Source organism: Neodiprion pinetum, chromosome 3 (assembly GCF_021155775.2).
Source record: "Neodiprion pinetum isolate iyNeoPine1 chromosome 3, iyNeoPine1.2, whole genome shotgun sequence".
Lineage (NCBI taxonomy): Eukaryota > Metazoa > Arthropoda > Insecta > Hymenoptera > Diprionidae > Neodiprion > Neodiprion pinetum.
Genome location: NC_060234.1, coordinates 35048696 through 35075641, shown reverse-complemented (window position 1 = coordinate 35075641; position 26946 = coordinate 35048696). Strand labels below are relative to the sequence as shown.

General features: G+C 35.9%; 2 protein-coding genes across 3 annotated transcripts in view; one reads left to right on the top strand and one right to left on the bottom strand.

Moving 5' to 3' along the window:
• The first annotated feature begins 55 nt into the window (after window positions 1–55).
• LOC124215431 (RING finger protein narya) lies at window positions 56–4315 on the top strand. 2 transcript variants are annotated; one of them, XM_046618808.2, is made up of 5 exons: window positions 56–211; window positions 454–599; window positions 1166–1347; window positions 1641–1861; window positions 1998–4315. In XM_046618808.2, the coding sequence occupies exons 2-5, from the start codon at window positions 491–493 to the stop codon at window positions 2233–2235; spliced, it is 750 nt and encodes a 249-aa protein (XP_046474764.1). In that variant the 5' UTR covers window positions 56–211; window positions 454–490; the 3' UTR covers window positions 2236–4315. The 2 variants fall into 2 exon arrangements, with proteins under 2 accessions (XP_046474764.1, XP_046474765.1); XM_046618809.2 differs by lacking the exon at window positions 1166–1347 and having other exon boundaries at window positions 56–599.
• LOC124214431 (uncharacterized) overlaps window positions 4275–26946 on the bottom strand; it is a 93652-nt gene continuing 70980 nt past the window's right edge. Inside the window, exons 8-12 of the mRNA XM_069134393.1 lie at window positions 13793–13976; window positions 13225–13493; window positions 12274–12766; window positions 11504–11650; window positions 4275–10693 (exon numbers count right to left, since the gene is read on the bottom strand). Of these exons, the coding sequence (XP_068990494.1) occupies window positions 10287–10693; window positions 11504–11650; window positions 12274–12766; window positions 13225–13493; window positions 13793–13976 (1500 nt within the window). The 3' untranslated portion in view covers window positions 4275–10286. The remainder of the gene's footprint in view (window positions 10694–11503; window positions 11651–12273; window positions 12767–13224; window positions 13494–13792; window positions 13977–26946) is intronic.

Below are 26946 nucleotides of genomic sequence, written 5' to 3'. Positions count from 1 at the left end.
CCAATAGGAATTCAGAGCTACATTCGCGGCTGTTCGATTTTGAATTGTACGTTGAGGAACCGTTTTGTCATGAAAATTGCCGATTGTTAACTATTCTCATCACGAATTTGACCGCCTTAGGCACAGTCGTACCGTTAGTTCGCTTGTGAAGTATTTCGGGACCGGAAATCGCACAACTTACATGCTAAATGTAAAGAAGATCACTTGTAAGGTGCATTAATCCGAAGAAGATTGCCTACCGGCCTAAATATTCATTCACTCACATAACAGCAAAAACGAAGAACGGCCAAATTTTCAAGTGGAAACACTTCGAAACCAAACACCTTACTACAAAAACTTGTCCAACGGAATTCAGTGATATTCAGATAAAAAATAGTCGTAGGATTTTGTCGCACTCTCACAATCAGTGAGACTCATTGTTTAATAACATTTTCTTGTGAAACTTACTTATAGAGCATACATACAATAGCAGATCATTAAATTCCAAGCCATGAGGTGGATTCGTTGTAACAACTGCTACACCAGAGCTGAAGTTGCGAAGGAACCTTTCACTCTGACTAAATGTGGACATGTCTATTGCCAAAAATGTATCGGCCAAGGTATAAGATATACAATAATAAGGTATTAGATGAATAATTATAATTAAATTGGGAGAAATCAAGATCTAAGTTGCAAAGATTAATCACACAAAAAATCTGCAATGCGAACTAAGAATATATTAATTTCAATTGTTATCTGTTGCGATACAAGAGAACTACTCCAATTGTTCGATATTTGAAATGACAAAAGTCTTTTCTTGGCAAATCACTAATATTTTTGCAGCTATTATTCTTCATCATCTGAACACTTTGAATATTTTTTCCATTCCGCAATATCATTGTAAATGAATTCAGTTTCATTTACCGCTGAGTACTTACACTAGCAAAGATGAGTCGTATAATATATTCGTTTCGCTTAGAAGGTATAATTTCAAGTCACCGTAAAGGCTGGATCCCAAAATAAATGTTGAATCAATTTCCACTCCATCTGTTCATCTTATAGATGAAGCCTGAATAAAATTTTATGCGCAGCATCCAATAATTATGAAGCAGTTCAATAATGACAATATTCTGTTTCCATTATATTCTTCCCATTCATAAACACATCTCATTACGTCAAAATGCAGCAGAAAAACAATGCGTCATATGCAATGCAATCGGTGTGGCCACGATACGCCTGCAAGAACCATTGGAAAGTCATATCGCTTCATACTTTTCATCCCTAAGAGATACCCTACAGCAGATAGTAAATATCGCTACTTTCCAAGAGGAGCAAAATCGTATTGTGGCAAAAAGATACTATGAAATCGTATGTGTTATTTCGTTCCAATATATTATTCTCATGTGAAAAAGTCATGTATAATTTTTTACGCCTCAAAAGCAATAACACTCAGTACAGAATTATGTAATATTTGAAGCACTCTTATAACGGGTAAATTATTTTGGAACATAAATATTAGAAGTTATAATTTCAGGAGTGTAACTTACCTGACAAAAACGGGGCGTGCAGAAACTCAAAGCAAGCTTTCAGAAACTATTTACGTTTTCTCACATTTCCTCGGCATCACAGTTTAACTAGAGTTCACACTGTTGAATTTTCAGGAAAAGAAATACACATGTGTGAAGCAAATATGCGCAAGTATGGAGATGAAAATCGTGAAGCTTAAAGACGAAACAAAAAAGATACGCAGATTAGAACATGAAAATATCCAACTAAAGTTGGCCCTTCAAAACAGCCAGAACAGCCCATACAGTAACATTCTGAGTAACCAAAGTCAAAGTAGTGGTGCGTCTACATTGAATCAATACCCTTATAAAAAAAGGTATTTCATGTGACATTGAAAGTACAATAACAGTTCCAAATCCAATCATTCCTTCATTTCAGAAGAGATGAAATTCTGCTCTGAAATACTGAGGTAACATATTTTAGAAAATTACTCATTCAAAATTTCTTTACAGATACCAGCCAAATGATTCAAAGGTCACTTTTTCTACCCCACTGAGTACCAACTCAAATAACTTCAGCCTGTCATCGCATTCTGGTAGACAGTATGTTACGTCACTATCGGAATGTAACAGAGAGTTTCAAATTCCGACCATGAATAAAGTTTTGAGGTCTAGGGGCACTGGGTCTTCCGTTGATTTCACACCAATGAATAGAAACCCTGGGTGTTTGGGGTCAATGAATCTATCATAGTCGTAAAAAGCTTATCTTCGAAATAACAATATTGTCATTGTATTAATAACATTCATCGTGAAACTTATTAATACTCATCATATAATTATCCAATGACACGATGATTCTATATTTGTTTCATTCATATCAAACAAAATGTTATGTTTATGTCAAGTATTTTGAACGTAACATGACTCAATCAGGCTTTCAGTTTCTATATTATTCAAATTAAAAGTGTATTTGACATACAGATATGCAATAAATACTTTCATAATTATGACTGCATATCGTAGCCCAATTGAAAATAGTACATGTATCGTTCGATATACGACTCCATTTCTCATTGCGTAGTCCAAGGAATCTCTGAAAGAATATGTTCTTATTTCAAAGCAGTTTAAAAGAAGAAAAAATTACGTACGTTTCTAACATTATCGTTATTACCTGTAAATCTTATGGTACACATTATACATATTCTCAACATCTTAAAAATCAGAAAACTAAATTAAGCTCTATTACCAATTTAAGGAAATACCTTTAGCTGTAGATATTAATTGTATTACTTCATTGTGTTTCCACAGTTCAGAATTTAAAATAAAAGTATAATAAGAAATGATTCTCGAATAATATGAATATTTTTAATAAAAAATTAAAGCAAACTGACAAATGCTATGCCTGCAAAAATTAATGCATGAAGCGATATTTTTACTTGGTAATATGACGGAGAAAAGCGATGTTGATGCATCAATGACTTATTCACTTCATTTTTTCTTTTTTTTTTTAATTGATTTTATTACAGCAAGTAAGACTCGACTTATTTTATTTACATAGAATCGTAACCTCACTTGCCATCATTAATTATAACACATAGACATTCATTAAACTTACCAATATTATCAAGGTGTTTATATACAGAAATTTACAGAGTTAATATACAGGAGAACAAATAACTTCTCAGTTTTCCCAATCCACTACCTACAGACCATTCAGTCGTAACTTCAATTCATAATAGAATGAAATTTAATATCCAAAATTCAGTCCGTTTAGTCTCGCTACGTTTTTGACCAATTTCATGTAATGTAAAAAAATATGGTAACTTCTTGATTTTTTATTGTGTACATAAAGTTACTTGGATGGATATAGGGTATATTATTCCTAATCCATAACAAGGAACAGTTCAACTATGAATTTGTGCAACGAAAACAACAAGCTAGAACTCTGGATCAGTAATTTAATTTGCTAAATTTGTGAATAACTTGCAATTAATTATTATGAAATGGTGTAAATAATCAATAAACGAGATTTTTACATTCTTCAAAGCAACTTGCGGTTAATCAGTAAAGGCATGTACATTGTAAGAGGGAATATTTTTGAAAGACTCGTGTGTCTCAAAAGAATTCATTCATAACGTATAATATGATGAGAGTATAAAAGTGTTTTTAAAATGAATGAGAAAAATATTAAGAGTAAAATCAGTCGACATAAGGTGTAAACCTTCTCGAGAATTCAAATCTATCAAATTTAAAGAGGATATTCAATGCAAAGGCGATGAGAGGCGGACATTGTTTTTCAACACAGGTAGGAATAAAGAAACTTAGTTTTTGGTACTACTCAAGAAAGATAAGAAAATGCTCTGGTAAAACTACGTTACTATGAAATTCATTTTAGATACGGAGATAGTACAAAAATATGCGCTTTCAATGCATTATACCCCCTTAAATATGCTATTTTCCAAGAAAAGCGACAAAGAGATGATACCAGACTGTTACATCGTAGCTAACAATAACTTTAAACTATATTATCGTGGTACAAGAAATTGTGAATAATTCTTACTTATTAAAAATTACAGTAATATAATATGATTCTAGCTGATTTAATTACAGTAATATAATATGATTCTAGCTGATGAAATTCTTTTGGTATAAACATTTCGAAAATCATGATACGCTAGCTGCATGTAATATCAGCAACACCACCCCGACTACCTACATATGTCAACGTACTTTTGAACCTGGACATAAGACTTGGAGAGATTTGTTTCAGCTTATACTATACACAAATAGATTTATGTAGTTATTTATTTATTCATCTTCTCTCTAACTTATACGTATCGCAAAAATATAACGAAACACAGCAGAAGACCAATTTACGAGTAATCTAGATACACAGTTACTTCAAATAACTTTAAATCTTATGTCTCTGTTCCACTAACCATACATACCTTACATTCTGACTATCTAATTCCTATCATAAGTAACACTTAGAATATTATAAGACACGTATTATTATTTATTTCCGATCAAAAGGATGACAGGCATATTCAAGCCAACTACTGTTTCTTATGGTAACAACTCTGCACTGCAGAATTAGGAATTGTTCAGAGTTATGTATATAGGTAAATGTAACACCCGGCGAATCCTATTTTGTGGAACTGAATAATTGATGAAAAAATATTTCATATCATATAAAGTTGGTGGTGAGATGATTATTAGTCACGATCAGATGACAACAGCATATGTATAATAGTAATAATTACAAGAGATTTGTAATCAATATACCATAAAATTTGTTACAAATTTCATAACATATATACCTATAACGATCGTTTACATGAGAGTCGTTTCTAGACAGAAATAAACTTATATGACTACATATCTGGAAACTTGATTGCATTGATTGATGAAAATGCAATTTGTTCACTTTAGAATTTATCACTTCATTGTACTGACGATACCGTAATACTTTAGAATTATCTAGATTAGTTTTGTTGTCTCTCGCTACAGGTAGTTCTTTTACACTGACAATTCTCAAACATTACATGTGCTACAGTTCTCATATCTGTCTACGTACAGATAAGCAAATAATTCTCAGTCGAAATTTTATATTGCGAAGTACACACGTGAGTGTAATAATTTAACATCGTTCGCGTAATTTATAGATCATTGATTACCTCTGAAAAATTTGTAGTTTTCCACCGTTACAATTTGTATTGAGTTAATTACGTTGAAGCGGAATTTATTCATACATAGTAAACACCCTCCTCCTCACACTGTATCTGAATATACTTACTCGTCAGTATATAAATAATCAATCAAGGCTATAATTTTGATTATGCTTTGTCAAGCGAGTTTTGCATAAAAAAAAAAAAAGAAAAAAAAACAGTGCAACTTGCAAGATTTGGACGTCAGTTAACTTGTACTGTCCAGTGTATGAGCAAATACAGATAATGTTTTTCCAGCTGGTGAAAGTGAAAGAAAAAGACAAAAAGAGAAGTGTAACCCATTTTGTTCAATATGGATTGCATCATTCTTTTCCCTTCTTCGTCAGAAACTTTCTTTTTACTATGTACAATTGACACATACAGGACGACCGAGTTAATAAAACACACTTCGACAAGTTCTATGTTTCATTTTTTGTTATGTTTCATTTATCCCGATACGCTTGCCATTCAAAGTATGTTTTATGAACTTCATTGCATGGGATATACAGCGCTGGAATATATACGTCCAGTGGAGTAAAAATTGGGCGTTCGTGTTGTATTCAATATAATTATATTTCGTGATTCATTTGTTTTGTATACTATGTACAATTATGGTAATTATGTTTTTTGTTGTATTTTTTTTTTTCGTTATGTTTTCAATTTATTTTTATTTTTGAGATGTTAGTTGGATAATATAATTAACGGCGGATGCCTACAACGGAAATAATTTTTATTTCCCTTAATTATTACGTTTGTTAATTAATTTTATTAATTACTTATATCACATTGTTCGTGTACACTCTCCCTTCCTTCTCGTTCAACCCATACCCAACCCACTATTAAATCTCGGTTGCCTTGCATATTTAGAAGATTCATTTTCTTTCCTGTATTTGTTTGTTTTTACCACTTTTTAAAAAAGTTCATCTGTTATTACAGTGTACCACTTTGTCTTTAAACCTATTTCAATGATTAGGCAATTTAACATTAATTGCATGTAACAATAATAGCTTATAATGATGTTGATTTAGTTCTGATATTATCAGTTTGCGACTTTCTTTGACATACGATTGCTGTCAAAACTGAGATCTTAGATAATTATGTAAGGTAAGTGTACCAGTTATTGACCCTGTCCCAATTATTGACCATTTTTGGTTGTATCTGGTTGATTCTTAGTTCTAAAATTACAAGAAAATAAATTTGTAGTGTCCAACCCTCTAGCAATTGGTTTTAGTCATTGAGAAATTCACAATTTGTGCTGTAAATTAATAATTTTGTGAAATAAAAGGGTCAATAATTGCGTCTAAGGGTGTCAATAACTAGTACACTTGCCTTACTGCGTATTCTCGCTTGCAGCAAACATGAGCTCAGTAAAAGCAATTAATTTTACATACATATTAGCATAAGATGAACAATGATTTCATATGTACGTATACATACGCTGTATAAAAAATGATAGCAAACGAGAATAGGCTATTTGCCATTTGGGTTTTTACTAAATTGATAAACAGCATTTCGTTTCGAAAGAAAACCGGACATTTATGCACAATATTATGTATGTGAAATGATTTGACGACTAAGAAAAAAATAAACCACTAAGAACTTTGTAAAAGACAATGATGACATTTACTATCCACAGTCTACATAAATGTACAAGTGAGAATTTGGTAAACCATACAAACTCTAAATCGTCTTTAATTATCATAGGCACCCTGTACATATGAGATATGCGTGAAGGTGAACTACGAATAGCCATGTTGCGGCACCGATTATTTTAAATGCCAGTATGACAAGGTTGTACAATTGCCAGTAAGTTGACTTTACTGGAAGATATAAAATCACACTGTGGATTTACAATAATAAAAAATAATTTAATAAAAAGGAAAAACAAAAAAAGAAAAAGGTACAATACGCATGTTTAATACTAGTATACGAAAGTAGACAGTGGCAAAACTGCCAACAATCACACATGCCGAGAATATAACAACCTTTTCGTTCAAAACGTGCCAAAATCAGTCCATATATGGTATATATAAAAAGCATTACGTAAAATTGAACTTGTCAAGAAATGAGAATATAAGAAATTAGTTTAATTTAAAGACGAAGGAAAACTAAGCATAGATATGTATACACAGAAGCCATTCGATTTACCAAACGTGGTATGTTGGATTTCGTATTTGTTAGTAAATAACAAAAATAATGCACAAGGCATGAATTGATATAAAAATGTGACAAAATATCTTGATCAAGCGGCTGGCGTGTTTAATGTATTAGCTGCATTCAACACATGGAACGACCTCCTACGGTTTTATTGTTAAAAGGAACAAACAAATCTGATTGGTCAAACTTCCAATCAGAAGCTTTTGTTCTTGTGTGGGTCTTCTATTCCTTTAGGTCGCTTACGGTGATAAGCACAGCTATTGCCTCGAAAAATTATATTGCAAAGTCCGTTTACAACACTTTATGAAAGTGATTAACTCGATTAGTTTCTAAAGTCAGGTCATTACATACGTTTCTGCATTATTATATATGATATAATATTCAGAAACACTTTTGACGAACCAAGTTGTTATTCAACCCAGCTTTTTTTTCCAAAGAATCGACGTAACACCTGATGATACGAACGTAAACGTGTCCGAATTTTGAATTTCGTCAAATTATACAAATTGACCAATGGATAATGGTCATCTTTCCATTGTCAAACATTCAGTTATCAACCACGTAATTTTTCATATGTAGTATAGGCTCATTCTATTCTCGATGAAATCAGCGGAGCCAAAATGTGTTACAAAATATTCAAAAACATTGCAGCAGCAGATGACATTTTACTAACAATCAAATCATATTAACATTTTCTTTTCCAAATGAAGAGACACCCTCGGATGCTTTGCAATCACGATAATTGTTAATATTCTTTTTAAAAATTGGCCATACTTTCGGAAAATCTCTATACAATATAGAAAATTCAAATCTGATCATGCTCCAAATACTGACATGATAGATGTAGCCATAAGCCACGTCAAACAGATAATGTGATGAGCACAGTTGTATTGCAAAAAAAAATAAATTACGCCAAGTACAGGTATGATAGCAATCGCAAATTAAGTTAACAACTGTTACTGACTCTGGGTGTTCATGCAACAGTGCGGTGAAGAGAAAAAAAAACATTATTACAGAAATAACGAACAATTTTTAAGTTCGAGGCATGTTCTTTTATTCAAGCAGTTCAAGCCAGTTCCGCTTCACGAGCCAAACCACATTTCAAAGTTCATTGGAAAGAAACTAATTAACAGTCGCAATCCTCAATTTTTTTGATGGTGAGTAAAAGAACATACCAAGTGGGATATATGCAGATTAACGCATATTTTTCAAGAAATACATTTTTTTTAAGGAGAATAGGGCGAATTTTATGTAATATCCATTACATTTATTTTCTCAAGATTTATTCACTTACTTCTGACGCGCAAATACTGCTCTCAAATCCAATAAACATTCTGATGCTGAGCTGTGTGAATTGTTCTGCATACATCTTATTAAGAGTATTTTATTTAGTAACTACAAAATGTTCCAACTATATATCTCCATATCACTGATTCGTCATAGAATAACCAATGAGCCATCAGACATTCAGATTCTCTCTCACCATAACAAAGATTTTACGTAGGTTAATAAAATACCGAGCATGCTTTACTTTGATAACAGAGAGATCTGCCAAGTATAAACAGAGATTGAAACCTCGAGGTCTTTTCAATAATCTGCCTACTTTTTGGACCATGTCGATTTGAGGATATATTTATTTATTTACCAGTCGAGTAAATGAAATATTTTTTCCCTCTAGACAAGTGTTTAACCGTTAAGAGTTGAAGGTCTGGAGAATTGATCTATAATTTTACATTTTAATAGCCCTATACATGAAAAAGGACAATATCAACAAAAATATGAAGAGAAAAAATCATTGACACATTTATTTACTTGATATCAGCTTTGAACTTTGACTATAATTTAGAATATAGATATTTATAGTCTTTCTCAAGTACATATTTACATTGCTACGTCATGGTATGTCTTCATTATCATTCAAGCGTTTGAACTCTGTGCTGTACATCTCCATATAATTTACGTTTCAAACATCAGCTCTATATACCCCACAAGAAAAAAATGAATTATAGCAATTGCAATGATAGTCTTAGTTTTAATAAACCTTGCTTGTTTCCTTTATTTTGATCAAGAGTAATTTCAACCCCTGCATGTAACAATAAATTATGAATCCCTGGTTTGTATGTACTACAGGAAAGACATGTTTCCAAGCATGTTCATGCAATCCTATATCTCTAGCCAAAGTGAGAATTTTTAATTTTATATTTATGTGATATTGTATATTTATATTATGTAATTATTATGCTGATTTCGGTATACTCACAAGTAGAAAGCCCTGGTTACGTACGAACTAGAAGATTGCATGATTTGCAATACAATTCCTCAAACCCACCTACATAAAATCTTTGGCTACATCAAATCCTACACATAGCAGTAGCACACCTATTAATTCAATAAATAACAATTTAAAGAGATGGTGATCAACTCGTCAATATATTTTAATATTCGAATAGGTTGAACGAAAGTTTGCAGTGTTGGCTTCCTTGGATTCAGAAAAATTTAGGAAGAAATGAGAAGAAAAAATAATAATAATAAATTCTAAATAAATACAGCACTTGAGGATGTAGAAGTTTCAGGCTAAGATTATTCCATGAAAGTAATATCCCAATGCCTGTCTTCTAAAATAGCAAGTATGTCAATAGTGTTCATTATCCCAGAGTTGTTATCGGCGTCTGTACTTTTAAATCCCAATATCTTGCACTTACTTGCTAGATGTACAGAATTTCGAATAAATACTGTCCTTGAGAATGTAGAGATTCCATGCAAGGACGATTTGAGAAAAGGTCTCAATATTCTGCCCTGGATAGCCAAACCTCCCCACAATCAAAACGCCTGTGCACGTTCGTTGATATTTCCGTTTTTTTACTTCGTACGACAAAACGCAGGTAATCGCATTTATACTAGCCATGCCTCACGTGATATTATTAAAAAATTTATTCTGTCAGACATTAGAACGTGTTGTTGAGGTAGGTAGCGAATTCGAAGCAGTAGTCGAGGCCGTGGTTGACGGTGAACTAACAACAACAACCGGTTTCACCAAAGTGGCCGTATTGAGGTATTGCGCATTTACGAGCGGCATCTGACCAACTGACTTCAGTATCGGGGTTGTGATCATTTTACCGGCAAGATTAGAAGGCGCCAGTATATGAGCAGTTACTTGATTTCCCTGTGACACTACAGTCACTGGCGTCACGAGAGGCGTCAAGCCGGATAAGGGGGTATGCTGGTTCCCCAAAGGAGTAACCATGTGAGCTATACCCTCTGTGGACGGAGTGCTCTGCATTACGGTAGTTCCAGGTTTGGTCGTTGTTGTTTGGAGCGATACCCCTGCATGACTCAGTGTCAGGCCTAGATCAACATAATAAATGTCATATTGTTAGTTTTATTTCACTGACTACATTATTGAAGCCACGTAGAAAGTATGAGGTAAAAACTAGGAGACAAATGAAAATAATATGGCCAGGCTGAAGGGAATTTGTGTTGTCTGGATTCCAGTTACAATATTTTGCATCGTCGTCGATGAAATTTCTAATACAGGTTGTTCGATTTTTTTTTTTATGCAACTAATATATCAGTTAGACTACTTGCTTACAGACTTGTTTGATGATGTAATAAGAAAAATTGAAGATATTAATGAAAATCATGTGTCAGAATATTAATCGACAATAATCTATATCACGAGATAATTCCACGTTTAATGTTAGGAAAATATAACATTGGAGTAGTCGTAAACATATGTTCTACTTGGAACAACTTGAAAAAGGCTGTCGAACAAGAGGCATTACTTTATTGCACAGTCACAGACTTTGGCCTCATGCGCTCTACCCGCAATTCTGACTAATAGATGTTAATTCAATTTGAAATATGTATTTTGCCAAAATGTATGCTCTCGCTATCCTCGGAGTGTAAATCAATACTAGTTAATGCATAACAAAAAGTTTGGCTAAAGAACGTTTTCAGTAATAGTGGAAAAATTTCATTTTAGCAATTCCATCAGTCTATCAACATTCTCCACAAGTCCAAACCGTACCGTGTTGGTCAGGCAATTTGCAAAATGACTAGAGCGTGTAGTCCAGAGTTTATGAAACTGTGCTTTAGTGTATGGTCAGTCACCTCCTTGTATAGTGAGGGGGTGAGGCTTGGTGGAACGAAACACACCATTCGCAGGTAGAATATTCAATTCTGCACCGCCTGGGAGTCTTGTCAGTTCTGAACCATTACCCCCAACGAGGGTGACGCCTCCCACCATCTTATGGATAGCTTGCGTCGTCTGTGGGGCTCCTGTTCTTATTCTTGCCTGACCACCTGTAACGGTGAATAATGTTCAAGCTGTATTATTAAGTCACAGTACAAATATCATAGGACAAATAAACACATTGTAATCTGTACAAGTAAACAAACTAAACTCATAAAATTTATGTGACACACTATTTATTAATACATTTCTACATATACTAGGAATATAAAACTATGGAATTTTGCTATTGTTTCAGTTTCAAGAGAATCAAATCATAATGTAAATAAGGAACTTGTTTATTTCCGAATTTGTAAAACAGTGAGGTATGAAATATTCACTACTTATATAATTACGTGGGATAAACTTTGAATACAATATATCAACTACTTGCAGAATTAGGACAACAATTTTTAATAAATCTGAAATTTTCCGTCGTTTTATAATTCAACTTATGCTGTAAGGGCAACTAGTTATGTTCATTTACGAGTTGATCTCATTTATCATAATAATTAAACCAAATTAATAACGAATCTATGATCTGAGATGATCTGATCGTTTTTCATATAAATAAAATTAAACTAGTACAAGCCGTTGCCTAATTACTAATAGATTAAACAATTATTATTATATGCTGATAGTTTAGTGTAGATTGCATGAACTCGAATGGTTTAATAAATTGATAACAACTTACTAGTAGTGTTCAATGCAGGAGAGTGTGTGGCAAGAACTAGCGGTCTGCCCTCACTTCCAGAATGAACAAAGGTAACTGGCCTGACATCGTTTGCTGATGAGTGAACAGCAACTGCCAGAGGCCTGTCGTTATTGGACAGATGGGAATGCACAAATGTAACTCTGTTATCATTTGCCGCCGAAGAATGAACGACCAAGGCAACAGGCCTTGGTTCGCTTCCATTATTTGACTGAACAGCAATCAATGGTCGCGACTGATCAGATGAGTTTTGCACAGCCAGAGTTAAGGGTCGCGTTTCATTGTTTCCTGTTGTATGAGTAACCAAAAGTTGTCTCGTGTCACCAGGAATTACTCGCAGACCTGGACCAAGATGCTGAAGGGTTGGACTAACAATCGTAGCCAGGCCTTGACTGGTGTTCAACATTTGAGCACTTATCGGTAAGTGCAGCTGATGCGACTGCTGTACGATAGTAGGGGGAGAATTGACTTTCTCCTGAAAATCAAAACGAAGTTTCATTATCACAACAGTGTCGGTGCAGTGAGTGCCACATGATTTTTAATACGAAATTTTAGAATTACCGTTTTAATTGCACACATAGCCTTCAGTCATTACATACATTTTCAAAACTCTAATGCCATAACGTGATTGTAGCAAATTTCCAGAACAGACGATTCACAGTTATCGCATTCTCTGCTAATCTGCGTTGCTTTAGCACCATTTCATTACAGAATTGTAATTATGCAATTCGTCCTTGGCATATGGTGCGAAAAAAACTTTGGAAAATTCGTGGCTAAACAATACCAAGAAATGTAAACAGTACTCTGACTGATTGAAAAAAGTTATGATACGAAAAGAATCCTACTGCAAAAAAAAAAAACAAAAAAAAAATCAATAACTTCCAAATTTCTAGTATCCAACAATACAGATATGTATTATGTTATTACAATCACCTGAGCTGGGGTGGGAATGCTAGGCGTAGATGCTCCAGGGCTGGAACTGGCAGGGGGACTATCTCTAGAGCTTTGAGCGAGATTTAGACCCTGAGTCTGCGATACAACGGCAGCAGTTGCGACTTGATTATGAACAGTTGTATTTGAGTGAGTGCTTTGAAGGTTCTGTGGAGAACTCGCCGTTGCTGCACTGCTCAAACTACTCGTGCTGCTATACCTGGTGCCACCTCTCGCCAGACTAGTTACATCCACGTCCATACTTTCTGCAACTTGAATGTTAAAAACTTTCAAATTATTTATCATTCTTGTCAATATCAATGTTATTAGTGATACTTGATGATACTTTAGCATATTTTCATAATACATATGTTGCATATTTTCAAAGCGCATTGCCTATGTGAACCAACAAAATGCTCTGCAAATATACGTTTGCTATAGCGTCAACGTGTGTCAGGATAGCAACGGTGCAATCCATCCTTGGTGTGTGACGCAGAGAACGGATTTTTACTATCTAGGAAATTAAAACTGCTGCTACCACTATAATTTCACTACGAGCATTTACACATACCATTCTTAGTTGCAGTGACATCCAAGTTAGTACTTGATTCTGGAAGCATTGTATTGAAGTCGATGTGATCCCAGGTGGCAGCCAATTCCTTTTTAAGTCCAACCAGCCTCTGCTGAGCTGCTATTTTCTCTCTCGCCAACGTCTCCATTTCATGCTCATATTCCCGTTCTTTTCTCCTCAGCGTCTGTAACATAAAGACCAACAATGAACGACAACTAATATGGACAAAGTTTCTCACGACACATACATTTTTTTCTGATTTATTCATCGGTAATATATCTATTGCTACTATTGAATAAGTGGTTATAATGAAAATTGTGTACTGATGTAGTTTTTAAGTCTGACGAATACATGCTTAGGAGACTTTCAAACTTTACATTACATTCCGAGTTTATTTATCATTTATCCATTGTTCTTACAAGAGTAGGGCGTTTCGTATAATGCGATACCTAAAAAAAAGTTTGTAGCATCTGGTAATTGGTGAACTTGAGCAAAACGTATTTCGGTGCGTTCTACGCATGCTACGGTACATAAATGGTGAAAAAGGTATAAAGATCCACTGTAGAAGTGTGCTTCACTTCAAACTTCCACTCATCTGAGGTATAACAACGATTACAAGTGTATCGAGGATATGAGAGGCGTGAATATTTAAATGCATCTATATAATTTTTTTTACATTTTTTCAAGAAAATTTAAATTGTACAAGACTCAAGAATATCCAGCAGTGTCAACCGAGCGTCTGAAATTGGGCTAAAATTTGTTGCTTCTCCGAATTGTATTGAAAACTCTGATAAGACACCGTTTCAAAATCACTTTCCTCCATCCAAAATCTAGGTGTCCATATTTTTACGATAAAGAATAATTTCCGAGAACCTGTCGTCCTGAATCAACGAAACGACGCCGTGTATTTTCGCCTTTTCGGTTGCGCACCGCCTATTAAAAATATACAAAACTATATGTACAACGTACAACCGTGATTACGTGCTAAAACAACACGAGCTACAGGATAACGGATGCATTTCTCGTGCAATATCTCCTCGAAGCGGTGTCACGCATAATCGCCAATGACTGAGTCGTCGTCCTTAAAGAACTCACGAAATTTTCGAATAACGTGGTTAATTATTAATAAACACACCGCACACGTTTAGCTCTCAAAGAAATAAAATAAGTAAATCGGTAGGTAGGGCAGGTGGAAAGTATGGCAATATGCCTGTATACGGGGGATCAGGAGTTGAGACACCGCAGGCATGATCTTCGGGTGTAATCAACGTCGAAAGACGCTGTTTACGGAGGCAACAAATTTTCAGGAATTTCACGGAGCCTGTAAGCTAGGGCAGCTGGGCGCAAAACCTGAACAATCTCGTTCTCTGGACTCGCTTAATTTTTCCTCCAACCACGTTTACACGCGTGGGTCTCTCGGACTCCCAGAAGTTTACCAACCCGAGATTTATTGGTCACAGCCTCCGCTGCTCTTCGCTCGGTCGCGCAAAAGCCTAGCGTCGTATTTTTATCGCGGTTTATTTCCGAAATACTGCCGAGGCCCGCGGGACTGCAAAATTTAATTCAATACACATACTCGACGTCAATAACGTGTATCTATGCAATAATAATTACCAGGTTGTTTCAGATACGTTGCAGGTACGAACTTTCAAGGTGACGACAAATCTCGAATCCAAAGAAAACTGCAGAAATATATTGGTAACAAAAGTTCAAAATTCAAATTACGGTATTAACATTTTACTATAAGTAACGACTCAACTATCACGTCAGAGACTCGATTTGAAAATTTGCAAGCTTTCTCTTCTGTTCTCCTAGTATAAATTACACTAAATTGAATTGTTTCTCTTGAATCTATACACAGGTTGAGATAGCTGCAAAAAAAGGCAGAAATATGCCTTTTGCATCTTACAAGCAGAACAACGACGTGTGTGTTGGAAAAAGAAATAAGTTTCGGGAAGGTTGGTTGTTGAAGCTAGATTGGTGATAAAAAAAAAATTTTATCACAGACCGTACATTGCTCTCGTGAAATATTCGACCGCAAAAATTCTCAACCGCGGTAAATAAAACTGTGTAATTCCGATTCCGTCTAATAATTATACCATTACATATACAGACACACACACGCGATAAAACTCTCTGTAGTATCAGATTTTATTTTAGCAGGCGTTAGAACACACGTTCCGGAAATAAACAATACAACATATAATAATGCTAATATACAACAGGAATCGTTATATACAATATTTATACTCATACGATAATAAAAGTTATTATCAAAGGAATAAAAATTTTATTATACTGTAGATCATCGCTTAATAATGTCGTAATTCTGATCCACGTGTATAGGTATATTAACACGCCTCCCGCGCAGACTGCAGCTTGATTTTACGTGGAATTCTGCGGAGAGTTCGCCGCGTTTTTTGCTCTGGGCTTTTTATAAATTATTCGTAATCCGATATCCCCCTCTTCCATGCTAGCTTCGCGCACCGAAGTGACCTACTATTCACTCGCGGAACCATGCGGGAGTGCATTTAATGCCACAGCATCGTTGCCTGCGCGTGGTAGATACTAGAGAGAGAAGGGAGAGGCAAGGAGAGACTTTTGCCATCAATGTTTGCTCAATTGCTCATCCGCAATCGGAATAAAATGTACGAATTCAGGGGTGACCGAGGCATGACTGTAATAGTCATTCTTACTGTAACGGAACATCAGAATATTTCGACACGAATTATTGTAATCTTGACGAATCAGGTGAATTCAAATTTACGAGAAAGTGAAAAATTTCTTCACCTAGAAATATGTAATATATCACCGAAGCTGGCTTTGTGAGAATGTCTTACCTGTCAAATAGAACAGAAACATTTGAAGAGTGATTAAATTCACAACAACATTGTCGTAACTGTAACATTTTACAAAGTGTAAATTTTAAGCCAATCACAATAGTATAATACTAAATGCTTAACGTACAAATTTCATTCTTTAGGTCGTTTAAAAAAAAAAAACCAGTGATAATTTTCGTTAATTAATCATCGGCAGTTTACGTTATTTACATACAATTGAAAGACTTAAATTTTTTCAGGAAAAATGATTCAACAATCGTTATATGTATAAAATTAACAAGCTTATAATTATTGCGGTAGATGTTTTAAATTTCATCAGCTGTGCCCTCAAATATTCGGAAAATAATCCTTCTTCGTGTAACGAACGAAGGAAATTTTCATAATAAACTTTTCTCCAATTCCAAAGATATACTAAAGATATAATTTAAGTAAAAAAAAGAACTGATTATTTTTTCCACCGAGTTTTTTTTTCTATCTTATCTTTACGTTCGAATAAGGTGGATAATTAATTAGAGATGGATAAAATAGCTTCCCTCTATCTCCTCTACTTCGTAATATAATATACTTAACATATTTCATTCGACCCATTAATATACACGTGTAAACCCTGACGATGAAAGCGAGAAAGAGCGGCTGCCTTCAGTTGTCGTCGGGTGTGAAATCACTCGACTAGACGACCGACGATCACACTTGGATTTGTAGACGAGATTTAACGGATGTCGACAATTTTTCATACGTCACGAATACCCCAATTTTTTTTCTTTTCATTCTTGCGTCGAGCCGGGTTATTTGCGCCTAAATCTTGTCAATTAATAATCTTCATAATCCTAATAATCCTAATAAACAAAATCCCCCTCCTGCACTTATCACGTATTCAACTATCGTCTTATATTACGTATATGTTGCATTAATGATATACTGTATTACAGTCACGTGGCGTACGTAAGATATGGGAGAAACCCACGCCCATACGAATCGCTCGATTTATTGTTGACATTAATTAACTCAGCGTCGCGCGTCCATTTGTACGTCTCACAATTATAATGGTATATACGCGTGCAACTTTCGCGATCCTGACCGGAGCACCTGGAGTATCCGCCTTTCTTTCTTGAAATCACCGACATCATTTCTTTTCTCTTCATGCAATTTCTATACGAGTCGGTAGCGTGGCAAGCTTCCTTTATTTCGTTCTGATGAAAATCACAAAAATTGCCCAATCTGTAAAAATCGAAATAGTAAACGGTAGACGAGAACTTGTTACAAAACTTGGAATCCATTTTTATCCGAGGTACCATCTTTGAAACCGTGATTTATGATAATTGGCGATCCCCAGAGTCTAGGAAGGATAAAAGAAAATTTTTTTTGACGGCATATCAAAACACAATTCGACAGGGATAATACCTAAAATAAGACAGATTTCTCTACTCAAGGAATTATCGAAAGATATTTCTACTTTTACGTAATTTTGCAAATCATTTTTTTTTTTCTTTTGATTATTATTCAATTTTCGCACAATCATTGTTAGCAGCGACAATTTCAACTCAGCACGTCACCCGTTTTTTATTATTTTTTTTTTTCATTACACAGAAGCTTTCGAGACTTGCAAGTAACAACAGATATTCGAACTTACTGCTTTGAATAACCGATTCCGAGAAAATAATTTTAGTCACCGAGATTGATGTCCGTTTAGTAACCGTATTATGTATACAAAATTTCAGGGGCTTGATATCGCATTAAAAAATCAAAGGATGCCAAGAAATTTCTGGCACAGTTATCGACGATAAACCAAATAATATTTACTCGACAGAACCAACGTAATTTTGTCAATGAAATCCGAATATCTTCCCTAATAAAAATGAATTGTCATTCCCTCTGCTGATTTACTATTTCTGGTCGAAGTGAGAACTCGGCGATATAAATTCGACTGACTAAAACCCAAGCTGGTGAAACTTCCATACAGCAAAACAAATAAATCCGATTTCGATTGCGTACAACAAACGTTCAGACGTTTCTCTTTGCCTAGATAACACAGGCGATGTGCGTTTTTTTCTCTGACGTTTTTTTTCCGTCTTTTCTTTTTTCTTTCCGTGTTAACTTCCCAATCTTCACAATACTTCATCTTTTAAATATCCATCAAGAAGTGGGTATTTCATTAGCACAATTTCCGTGTATTAGAATATGGTGTCAGTAGTTTGAAAAGAATAACTTTACTCTAGGAAAGACAAGATCGGCGGTAATTTAATGAGAAAGAAACCCTAGAGACAGGACGCATTTCTACAATAATAGTAGTTGGCCAGAAATAATCCGCCAATGACTTGACCGAAAGTCTCGCCGTCCCCTGATTAATCTGTTATCCCGACTAAGAATCATTCCGCGTTCTCCTCGTATTTTCGGTTATCCCGCAGCGCACGTGCAACGCAAGCTTGGGCTAGAAATTGACTCACCAAGAACAACACGCCGTATATTATAACATTTCATAATAATCCTTCCCAGCCCACCTGGGTGTCTATATTTATCCGAGTAAGATATTTATCTTAATTTTTTTATGTGTTACGACAATCATTGACGATCCAATTTTTTTCATCTCCTTTACGTATACACGACTGTCCAAAAATTTATTCCTCGATACAATTTTGCTAAAAATTATTTAAGTCAATGTAAAAATGAGACGAAGAAAGCCCCGGAGTTATATTTAACACCGGAATTTAGATATCTGGAATGGGTTGAGTCTGCGATTTCAGCTTTGAGATAGTTCCGGGTGTAGGATTCGGCGTCGCTCGTTTGGCCAATCTAGATTCCAAAATGTCAAATGTAGCCGCGTGACCGAGCGGGAGAAGATTCTTCCGCGGTGTTGGTATGTACGCAACATACAAGATCAGACGGAATCTTTCGGGTATAGGCGGCACGGTGTAGAATTTCGGATGCGGTCTAATCGGGGCCGAGGCTACGTTGCGCAACTTATTTCGCGCACGTTCCTTCCTCTACACTCTGCCCATATAACATCCGTGACTCTGCACGATGACGAGGAGGAGCGAGGAACACGCCGGTTTCGCGATGCTCCTCCCACTACACCCCCGTTAAAATCTCCCCCGAGATCCGCGTCTGCCACACGGCGTATTTCAAAACTCATGAATTTTTGCCCACGGTCACGACGACGTGTATATTGAGGCTGCATGAAAACAGACTTTACATAACGCGAGCATGAGTGTTTTCCGTACACAAAGTACCCGTTTCTGAATAACGTTCGAGCGAGTCTGCGAATGCGCATGCGCGGAGTACGGAAAGTACCACTTTTTGAGAAGTTGCCCTGGTCCATTTCGACATTGACGCATGTATCTCTAAATATTAAAGTCCACGTACCTCGGACGCGAAAAAGGGATCAACAGGCCCATTCTATACGCAATTCTCAACAATATCACTCCAATACATTTTCGTTTGACGCAGAAATAAAGAAATGGCACGGATTCAACGAAATCGCATTGGTAAATTTATAAAATTCATACAATTTTTTACTTCTGCGTTAAATGAAAATGTGTGTGCAAGTCTTTTTGTTCAGAATCGTGTATAGAATGGGGCTGTCAAGCCCTTGTTCGCGTTTTAGATACATAGACTTCGTTATTTGGAGATATATACGTCAGTGTCGAAATGAACCAGGGCATCCCCTTAAAACTGAACTTTTCTGTACTGCGCGCATGCGCCGTCGCGAAAAAATCTACCGTTACGTAACCCTAACCTCAATTTCGTGGTTCGTGAAAAAACGCCAAACATACTCTTGTTACATAAAGAATCGTTTGCAACAAGGAGATAACAGTCTTTTCGCCTCGCGTATTTGCAATATTCGTCTTCGGTTCACCAACGACTCATATTGCTGATTTACGCTCGGCCCGAAGAGACCGAGTTTGCCTCCTCGTTACACAATATACTATTCTTCCAATTTTTTCAAATTTCTTGTAAGAGAATAATCTTACGAACAGATCTCGACGCAACGAGATTACACGTTAATCGACGAATTGCTCACCTATTTTCAATCAATATCTATATTCAATCCATAAAACGTTAAGTATATTATATTTCGTATCGATACGATCAACGATATTATCTGCCAAAACCTGAACTACCCAAATTTGACAATAATCGATGTCATTAGGCTGAAAACTGTCTTTTTAGATTCGCTCTCAGCTGATACCTATACGTTTCGAGAGAAAAACCATGTGCCGATGAAAAGTTTGACCAGCTGCAAATCGTGATGCCATTTGGCACAGCGAATTTTTCTCTTCAATTTTGAACTGCAGGATCGACCAGAGATCTTGACACGACTCGTCAAACTTCCGGCCAAACTGCATTGCACATAGCGTTTGCATCTATATTAAACATGTACGATCAGAGTACTATAAAAGGAGATTCATCGGGCGTTTGTGTCGCTGCAGCAGTTTCGAATTATACTTGGGTATTCTATCAAACAGTGATATGCCGTGATCCCGTCTAAAAGAGTTTTCCTCAACTATGAAGAATCTTGGCACAAGAATATTACGGCGGCCGGTATAATACAAGCTCTGAGAAAACAAAGAGGGTCCCTTTATGCCTGGTGGCTGTAAATACCACACCTGTCAAATCATTTCACTCCATCAACATTATTTCCGTCAGTTCTTGCGTAACGCGCGCCACGTTTCCATGAACTCTAATTTAGATGAAAATAATAATTTTATATTATACGATTAGGCGCAAGGTTTGACCCATTTTTCGATATATATTTATAAGATTTAACTTCGATCTAACAATAACATAACTTTCTTTGTAAATCAAAAATATGTCATATCTTTGCCTAGAATTCCTTCATATTTTCGAGCTTTCCCTTGATGTCCAAGAATACATTGATATACTCTGATGTGCCACACGCGGAAAGTTTTGTAAACACGTGTTACTCGGTTTTTGCTGTTCTGCAGTTTTGAAAGCTCGTTTGACAATCGCGTCCTTGAAACTCTCCGGACGGAGTCGAGCACACTAGCTCAACTGTAATATTTCAAATTAGCGGTCTGAGAGGCCAGCATCGCGTTTATCGTATCGTGGTACATATTTCATTCGGATAATCTTCTCATCATTCTTCATTACCTACAGTAATCACTCGCCAACACAAAGCTAACTATCGCATCATTTCCTCCTCTCAAAGGCCTCGTGTAAAGAATCAGTTTTTGTTGTTTTTAAATAAAAAAAAAAAAGAAAACATTACAGGATTCTACTGAATACTTGAAAGACCACATTTTTTCTATACCCATTTTGCATCACGTTTTTATAAACCTCTGCACTATATATATCCCTTCATTCTGAAGCAGTCGCTGACTTTTTGCTTCTTGAACATTGAAAAATGAATAAGTATTGATATCGCGTCTTCAATTCCATCAATATTTGAAATCTAAAACGAAATGCTAAAAACAATAATGAAGTAGAGGCTGAGAATATATGTCCATGGTACCTACAATACATACCATTATTTCTCGTTTTATGAAGGAGGTAGGCAATAGTCATGTGTTACAAATTATTGCTATTCGGTAACGACTGGGCGAATCAATAGTATTTTTCATCTCCTGTGAAAAAGAAAAAAAAACCCCAACCGAGATGATATTTGTCAGCGTTTTCTGAAGCGCTGTGTAAACGCATCCACGGAACTACGACGCCGCGCTGTGAGAAAACATATATATTTTCGTTTCGGCAAATATACACAAGCATTTTGCCAAATGAGTTATTCCATACTTTGTATCCAAAATAATCAATTGCAGCTATTTATTGCGAATGAATGAGCCCATGTATAAACCACAGGATGCCCATGCCTTTTATTATAGCTACTTTGTTTTCGCATGATCCAATTATTCTGCGAAATGTACATCATATCATTATGCATAGGATAAATGTGCGGGTTACACACGATCCTGCGGAATTGGATTAATAACTCGTTCGAATGAAACCGGGTTTGAACGTGATTCAACTATCCGATCGGCGATAGGTTCAAATACATGGGAATTTGCGATCCGACGGTAGAGCCAATAGTGATATGCTATACGAAATAAACTGTGTAAAATATTGTTACAATGCACAGAGTGTAAAACGATTTAGGGGTTCGCTTGGATTTGAATAACATCGCGCTGATATTAAAATTATATTTTACCGTGATCGCACTAGAAGCAAAACAACGAATTCAGTACGTTGCAAGACATTTTCCATCAACACTGAAACACTGGAAGTACAATGCAATATTGCAATAAACGTTTCCCAGAGCCAAGTATATTTTATAAATATTTCACGTATTGTAAACACGGTACGAGCCAGAAAAGATCGAGGACTACTGATAAGAAGGCGACGGTCACGCTGACAAAGATGTTTTTTTTCGAACGGCGGTGAATCAGTTGCGAAATAAATTCCTGGGATACTTTTAATTCGTTCATCAAACCAGACTCTGCATTATTGATCAGGATATTTCAAGGATTATAGTTAGTTTCGTCTTACTAATTTTCAAAATTATATTACGTCTTCTTTTCTCCGCATACGAGAATTTTTCCCAAAAAGTTTCCAAAAATATTGTCATATTTATAAGAAACATTGGGTCTTCAGCTAAACGACGGTCCTGAATAGCCAAAAATTCACAAATTCGGTTTCCCTAAGGTTCGGAACACTCTGTTTTCGAACCTGAAGTAAGCATTGCAAAATTGATCAAGGCAAGTGTTGATTATGGAAGTGGTCGTTAGAAAAAGTAGGTATATTTAAGAACCGAATTCAGGGATTTTTGATACCGTGTAATAAACTACAGGACCATCAACTATCGTTGTTTGTATGATGCATGGAACAACAAGTTCTTCCCAAATACCAGATACGCAGGATTATACCAATAAAAGAAAATAAAGTCAAAAATTAAAAATTGAGCATTAAAATATCAACAATTTCGTTCGCAAATTCCAATTCTATTTTCTTCAGTGCATCCCTTAAAATAATAAAAATGGAACGAATTATACGTAACGACACTAGATACAACGTTCCCAAAGTTAATTGAAATTTTTCTACGAACAGTTGATTAATATACATAGTATTATACAATAATCATATTTCAAATGCAATAAAAGAATCCTAAATATTCACACATAATTATACACAGGTAAAATTTTTCTTCTTCAACATAAGAAATCGAATCTCTGTTATTTCGCAGATTCGTTGTCAAATAGTACTGCAAAAGAATTGACGATTAAACAAATACCTTCCCGCAAACCGGAATAATAATCGTTAAAAGGAAGCTCAGACAGCAGAGTGGACAACGTCTGTGCTCAACGTCTACGTTATAAAAGTAGTAATAAATAAATAATTGTAGAAAATTATGAAAGAAAGAAAAAAGAAAATCCAATTATTTTTTTCTCTCCCAATATCTCACAATCTGACAACTATGAGTATAGTAAGAAGGAACGGACGACGGCGCGGCGGGGCAATTGGCCAAACCTGAGGCGTTCTCTGATGGGAAAAGAGAGGGGGGAGCGAACACGTGGTCAGCTGCGTGCTGCTCAGTGCAGCGATGATGGCCGCGAGTCGATCACGTGGTCGCGATAACGGAAAGGTGAATGGGGGAAGGGGGGTAAGGGTGGGGGGAGTGAACGACCTTCGCGGGGACGCGGACCAACGTCTGACACAGAGCAGCTAGGCGCGAGGTTCGATCGGAGCGCCGACCTACGCCCGTCTGACATCAGAGAGCGTCGGTGGTACAACACGCCGTACGGTTGCCTTTCAAGATTCGACGGTAATGACGATGCCCCTCGAAGCCTTCCTCAACCCGTTTTCTAGGCGGGTATCCATCCATCCATCCATCCATCGATCCATCCATCCATCCTTCCGTCCGTCTGTCCGTCCGTCCGTCCGTCCATCCATCTATCCATCCATCTACCCATCCACGTACATACCTCGTGCACCGCTGTGACTATACGCTGACAATGAGTCCCTATTATACACCTACATACGTGTATAAATAATCTGTGTATACGCATACTGGACTGTATAGTACACACGCACAGAGAGAAAGAGAGAGAGAGAGAGGAGATAGCAGAGCTCGCTCCTCCCCGGATTTTATCGAGTATAGATATACAGCCTATATCCTCGCGGGACCGCAGCCATATTGAAATCCTGCTTTGACATTCGCAGTAATTGATCGACGAGACACGGATTTGATATACATACAGGCAGCAGGCTTTGGGCGTACAAACATCAATTCGTTCGTAACGTTGACACCGCGGTCCTGTACGGTTACTTTCCTTTTATTATGTCTACGTATACGTTGTACGATTGTATACTACTACGTTACATCGCTTTGTATAATTATAATGTACACCAATTTCGTTTTAGATATACGGTATAGAATACGCTAATGTTGGAATTAATTTGCGCAGTAAATTTGGATTTCTTTTTATTTTTTATAGCTGTTTTTTTTCTTCTCTCTTCTTGTTCACTGCGCTGTTGCGGATTAACAGTTTCAACGAACTTTTTCCACCCCATCCTCCAAATAAACTTCAAATAATTCAAAAACAATTTCTTAATGTATTCAGATTTTTACCTCGACTCTAAAATAGTCCGCTTTGTGATCAAAGTTTCTTGTGGAAATAACAGGGGAAAAACTTTTTTTTCTCAGTGAACATTTTATTGCGACAGTAATAATGCTCCAAAAAATCTGTAAATGCGAGGTTTTAATGAGCATTAGCGTTATATGGAAAAAAAATACACATACTAGGCAATCTAGACAAATTGCACCATGGGTAATTAAAAAAAAAGTCATATTTCAAGGGTGTGCATTTTGTCGATATTGCCTGGTACGATAATGTGTATTTTATTCTAGATAGCAACACTAATGCCTGCCGAAGCCTCGCAGTTACAGATTTTTTGGAACATTATTACTCTTACAATAAAATATATACTGAAAAAAAACGTTTGTCCAATGTTATTTCCATAAGAAACTTCAATCACAAAAGCGGACTATCTTAAAGTTGAGGTAAAAACCTGAAAATAAGATTAGGCGATTGTTTTTTGAATCATTTGGAGTTGATTTGGAGAGTGGGGCGGAAAAAATTCGTCAAAATCTTAAATAAGGACCACCCTAATGTCCGTACATACGATTATAAAGATAAAAAATGTTCGAGGGAATTTTTCCCAGCATATCTCAAGAGTTATTTATTCCTACAGTTATTTGCGCATGTCCCACATTCGTAATTGCCGTCGGAGCTGAAGCAGCGATCTCCGAGTAGCGACGTCGCGACGTAAAGCAAACAGGTGACAGGAAGTGGTCTTGAAATTAATATCTTCAATCGAGGGCGGTAAAAATGCGAATGTCCGTCGGTAGGTAATGAGTTGAGAAATATTTTTTGGCAATAGATAAACAAACTAATAAATAACCGTAGAAACTCGTATATATTAAAATCGAATCAGCTTCGCAGAGCGATAAAGGTTGGTACGAATTATACGATCGTCTGGAAAACGAGCGTTAAGCTGGGCGAAGGAATTGCCGTATCACGGGAATTATCCGACTGAATAAAGAGCGCCTAGACGCCAGTTCCGAAGCGAAATTAACCGGTAACTTGTTTGCACAAAACTTTTAACAAAAATAAAGAAAAGAAGAAGAAAAAGAAGGAGAATAAATATACGCTGCACCACGGTCCCCAAAAAGTGTTAAAAGTTCGAAACTACCAATCATCGCTGAGGGTTTTGAAACAAATTAAAACCACTGATCCACACGTCTCGTGACTAGGTTTGAAAATGACTGTAGAAACAGTTTAAAACTGGCAACATTTTTCAATTCCGGTCACCTTTCCCCCCTTTGCCTGTACGGGATAAACGTATTGTAACTAGAAACATTTAATTAACCCATGGTAGTTACAACGTGAAATTCGAACCAGTTTAAGATTTATATTAAGTGAAATGTTTTAAATGAATGAAATTTTTCCTTTGTAAATTTTGGACTACATGAATTACCGTACGGTTGCGTATGATGTGATTATATATTACGTATATTTCACCAAATCTTCAATTCAAAATCCACGTATGCATGTTACATACACTTGTGACGCATAAAAATTCCACATAGGAAAAAATCACAACGGTAATTATAATGCGTATAAACAAATGAGTGTATCTTTAAAATCACGACGACGAAATATGCAATAAGCTAGGAGATTCAAGGAAAGTAATAACTAGTTCTCAATGATTTTGTCTCCTCATCGTGTAATTGTATATATTCCGATGACTTTGTTACTATTGGAAATTGAACAGAACTGCAATTGAACGTATCGAATCAATTGT

Excerpts from the sequence above, each read along its gene's own strand:
- LOC124215431 (XM_046618808.2), top strand. The coding sequence starts at position 491 with ATGAGGTGGATTCGTTGTAACAACTGCTACACCAGAGCTGAAGTTGCG. Across the intron at positions 600-1,165 it reads CCAAAAATGTATCGGCCAAG|CAGAAAAACAATGCGTCATA; the intron begins GTATAAGATATA and ends GTCAAAATGCAG. Across the intron at positions 1,348-1,640 it reads CAAAAAGATACTATGAAATC|GAAAAGAAATACACATGTGT; the intron begins GTATGTGTTATT and ends TTGAATTTTCAG.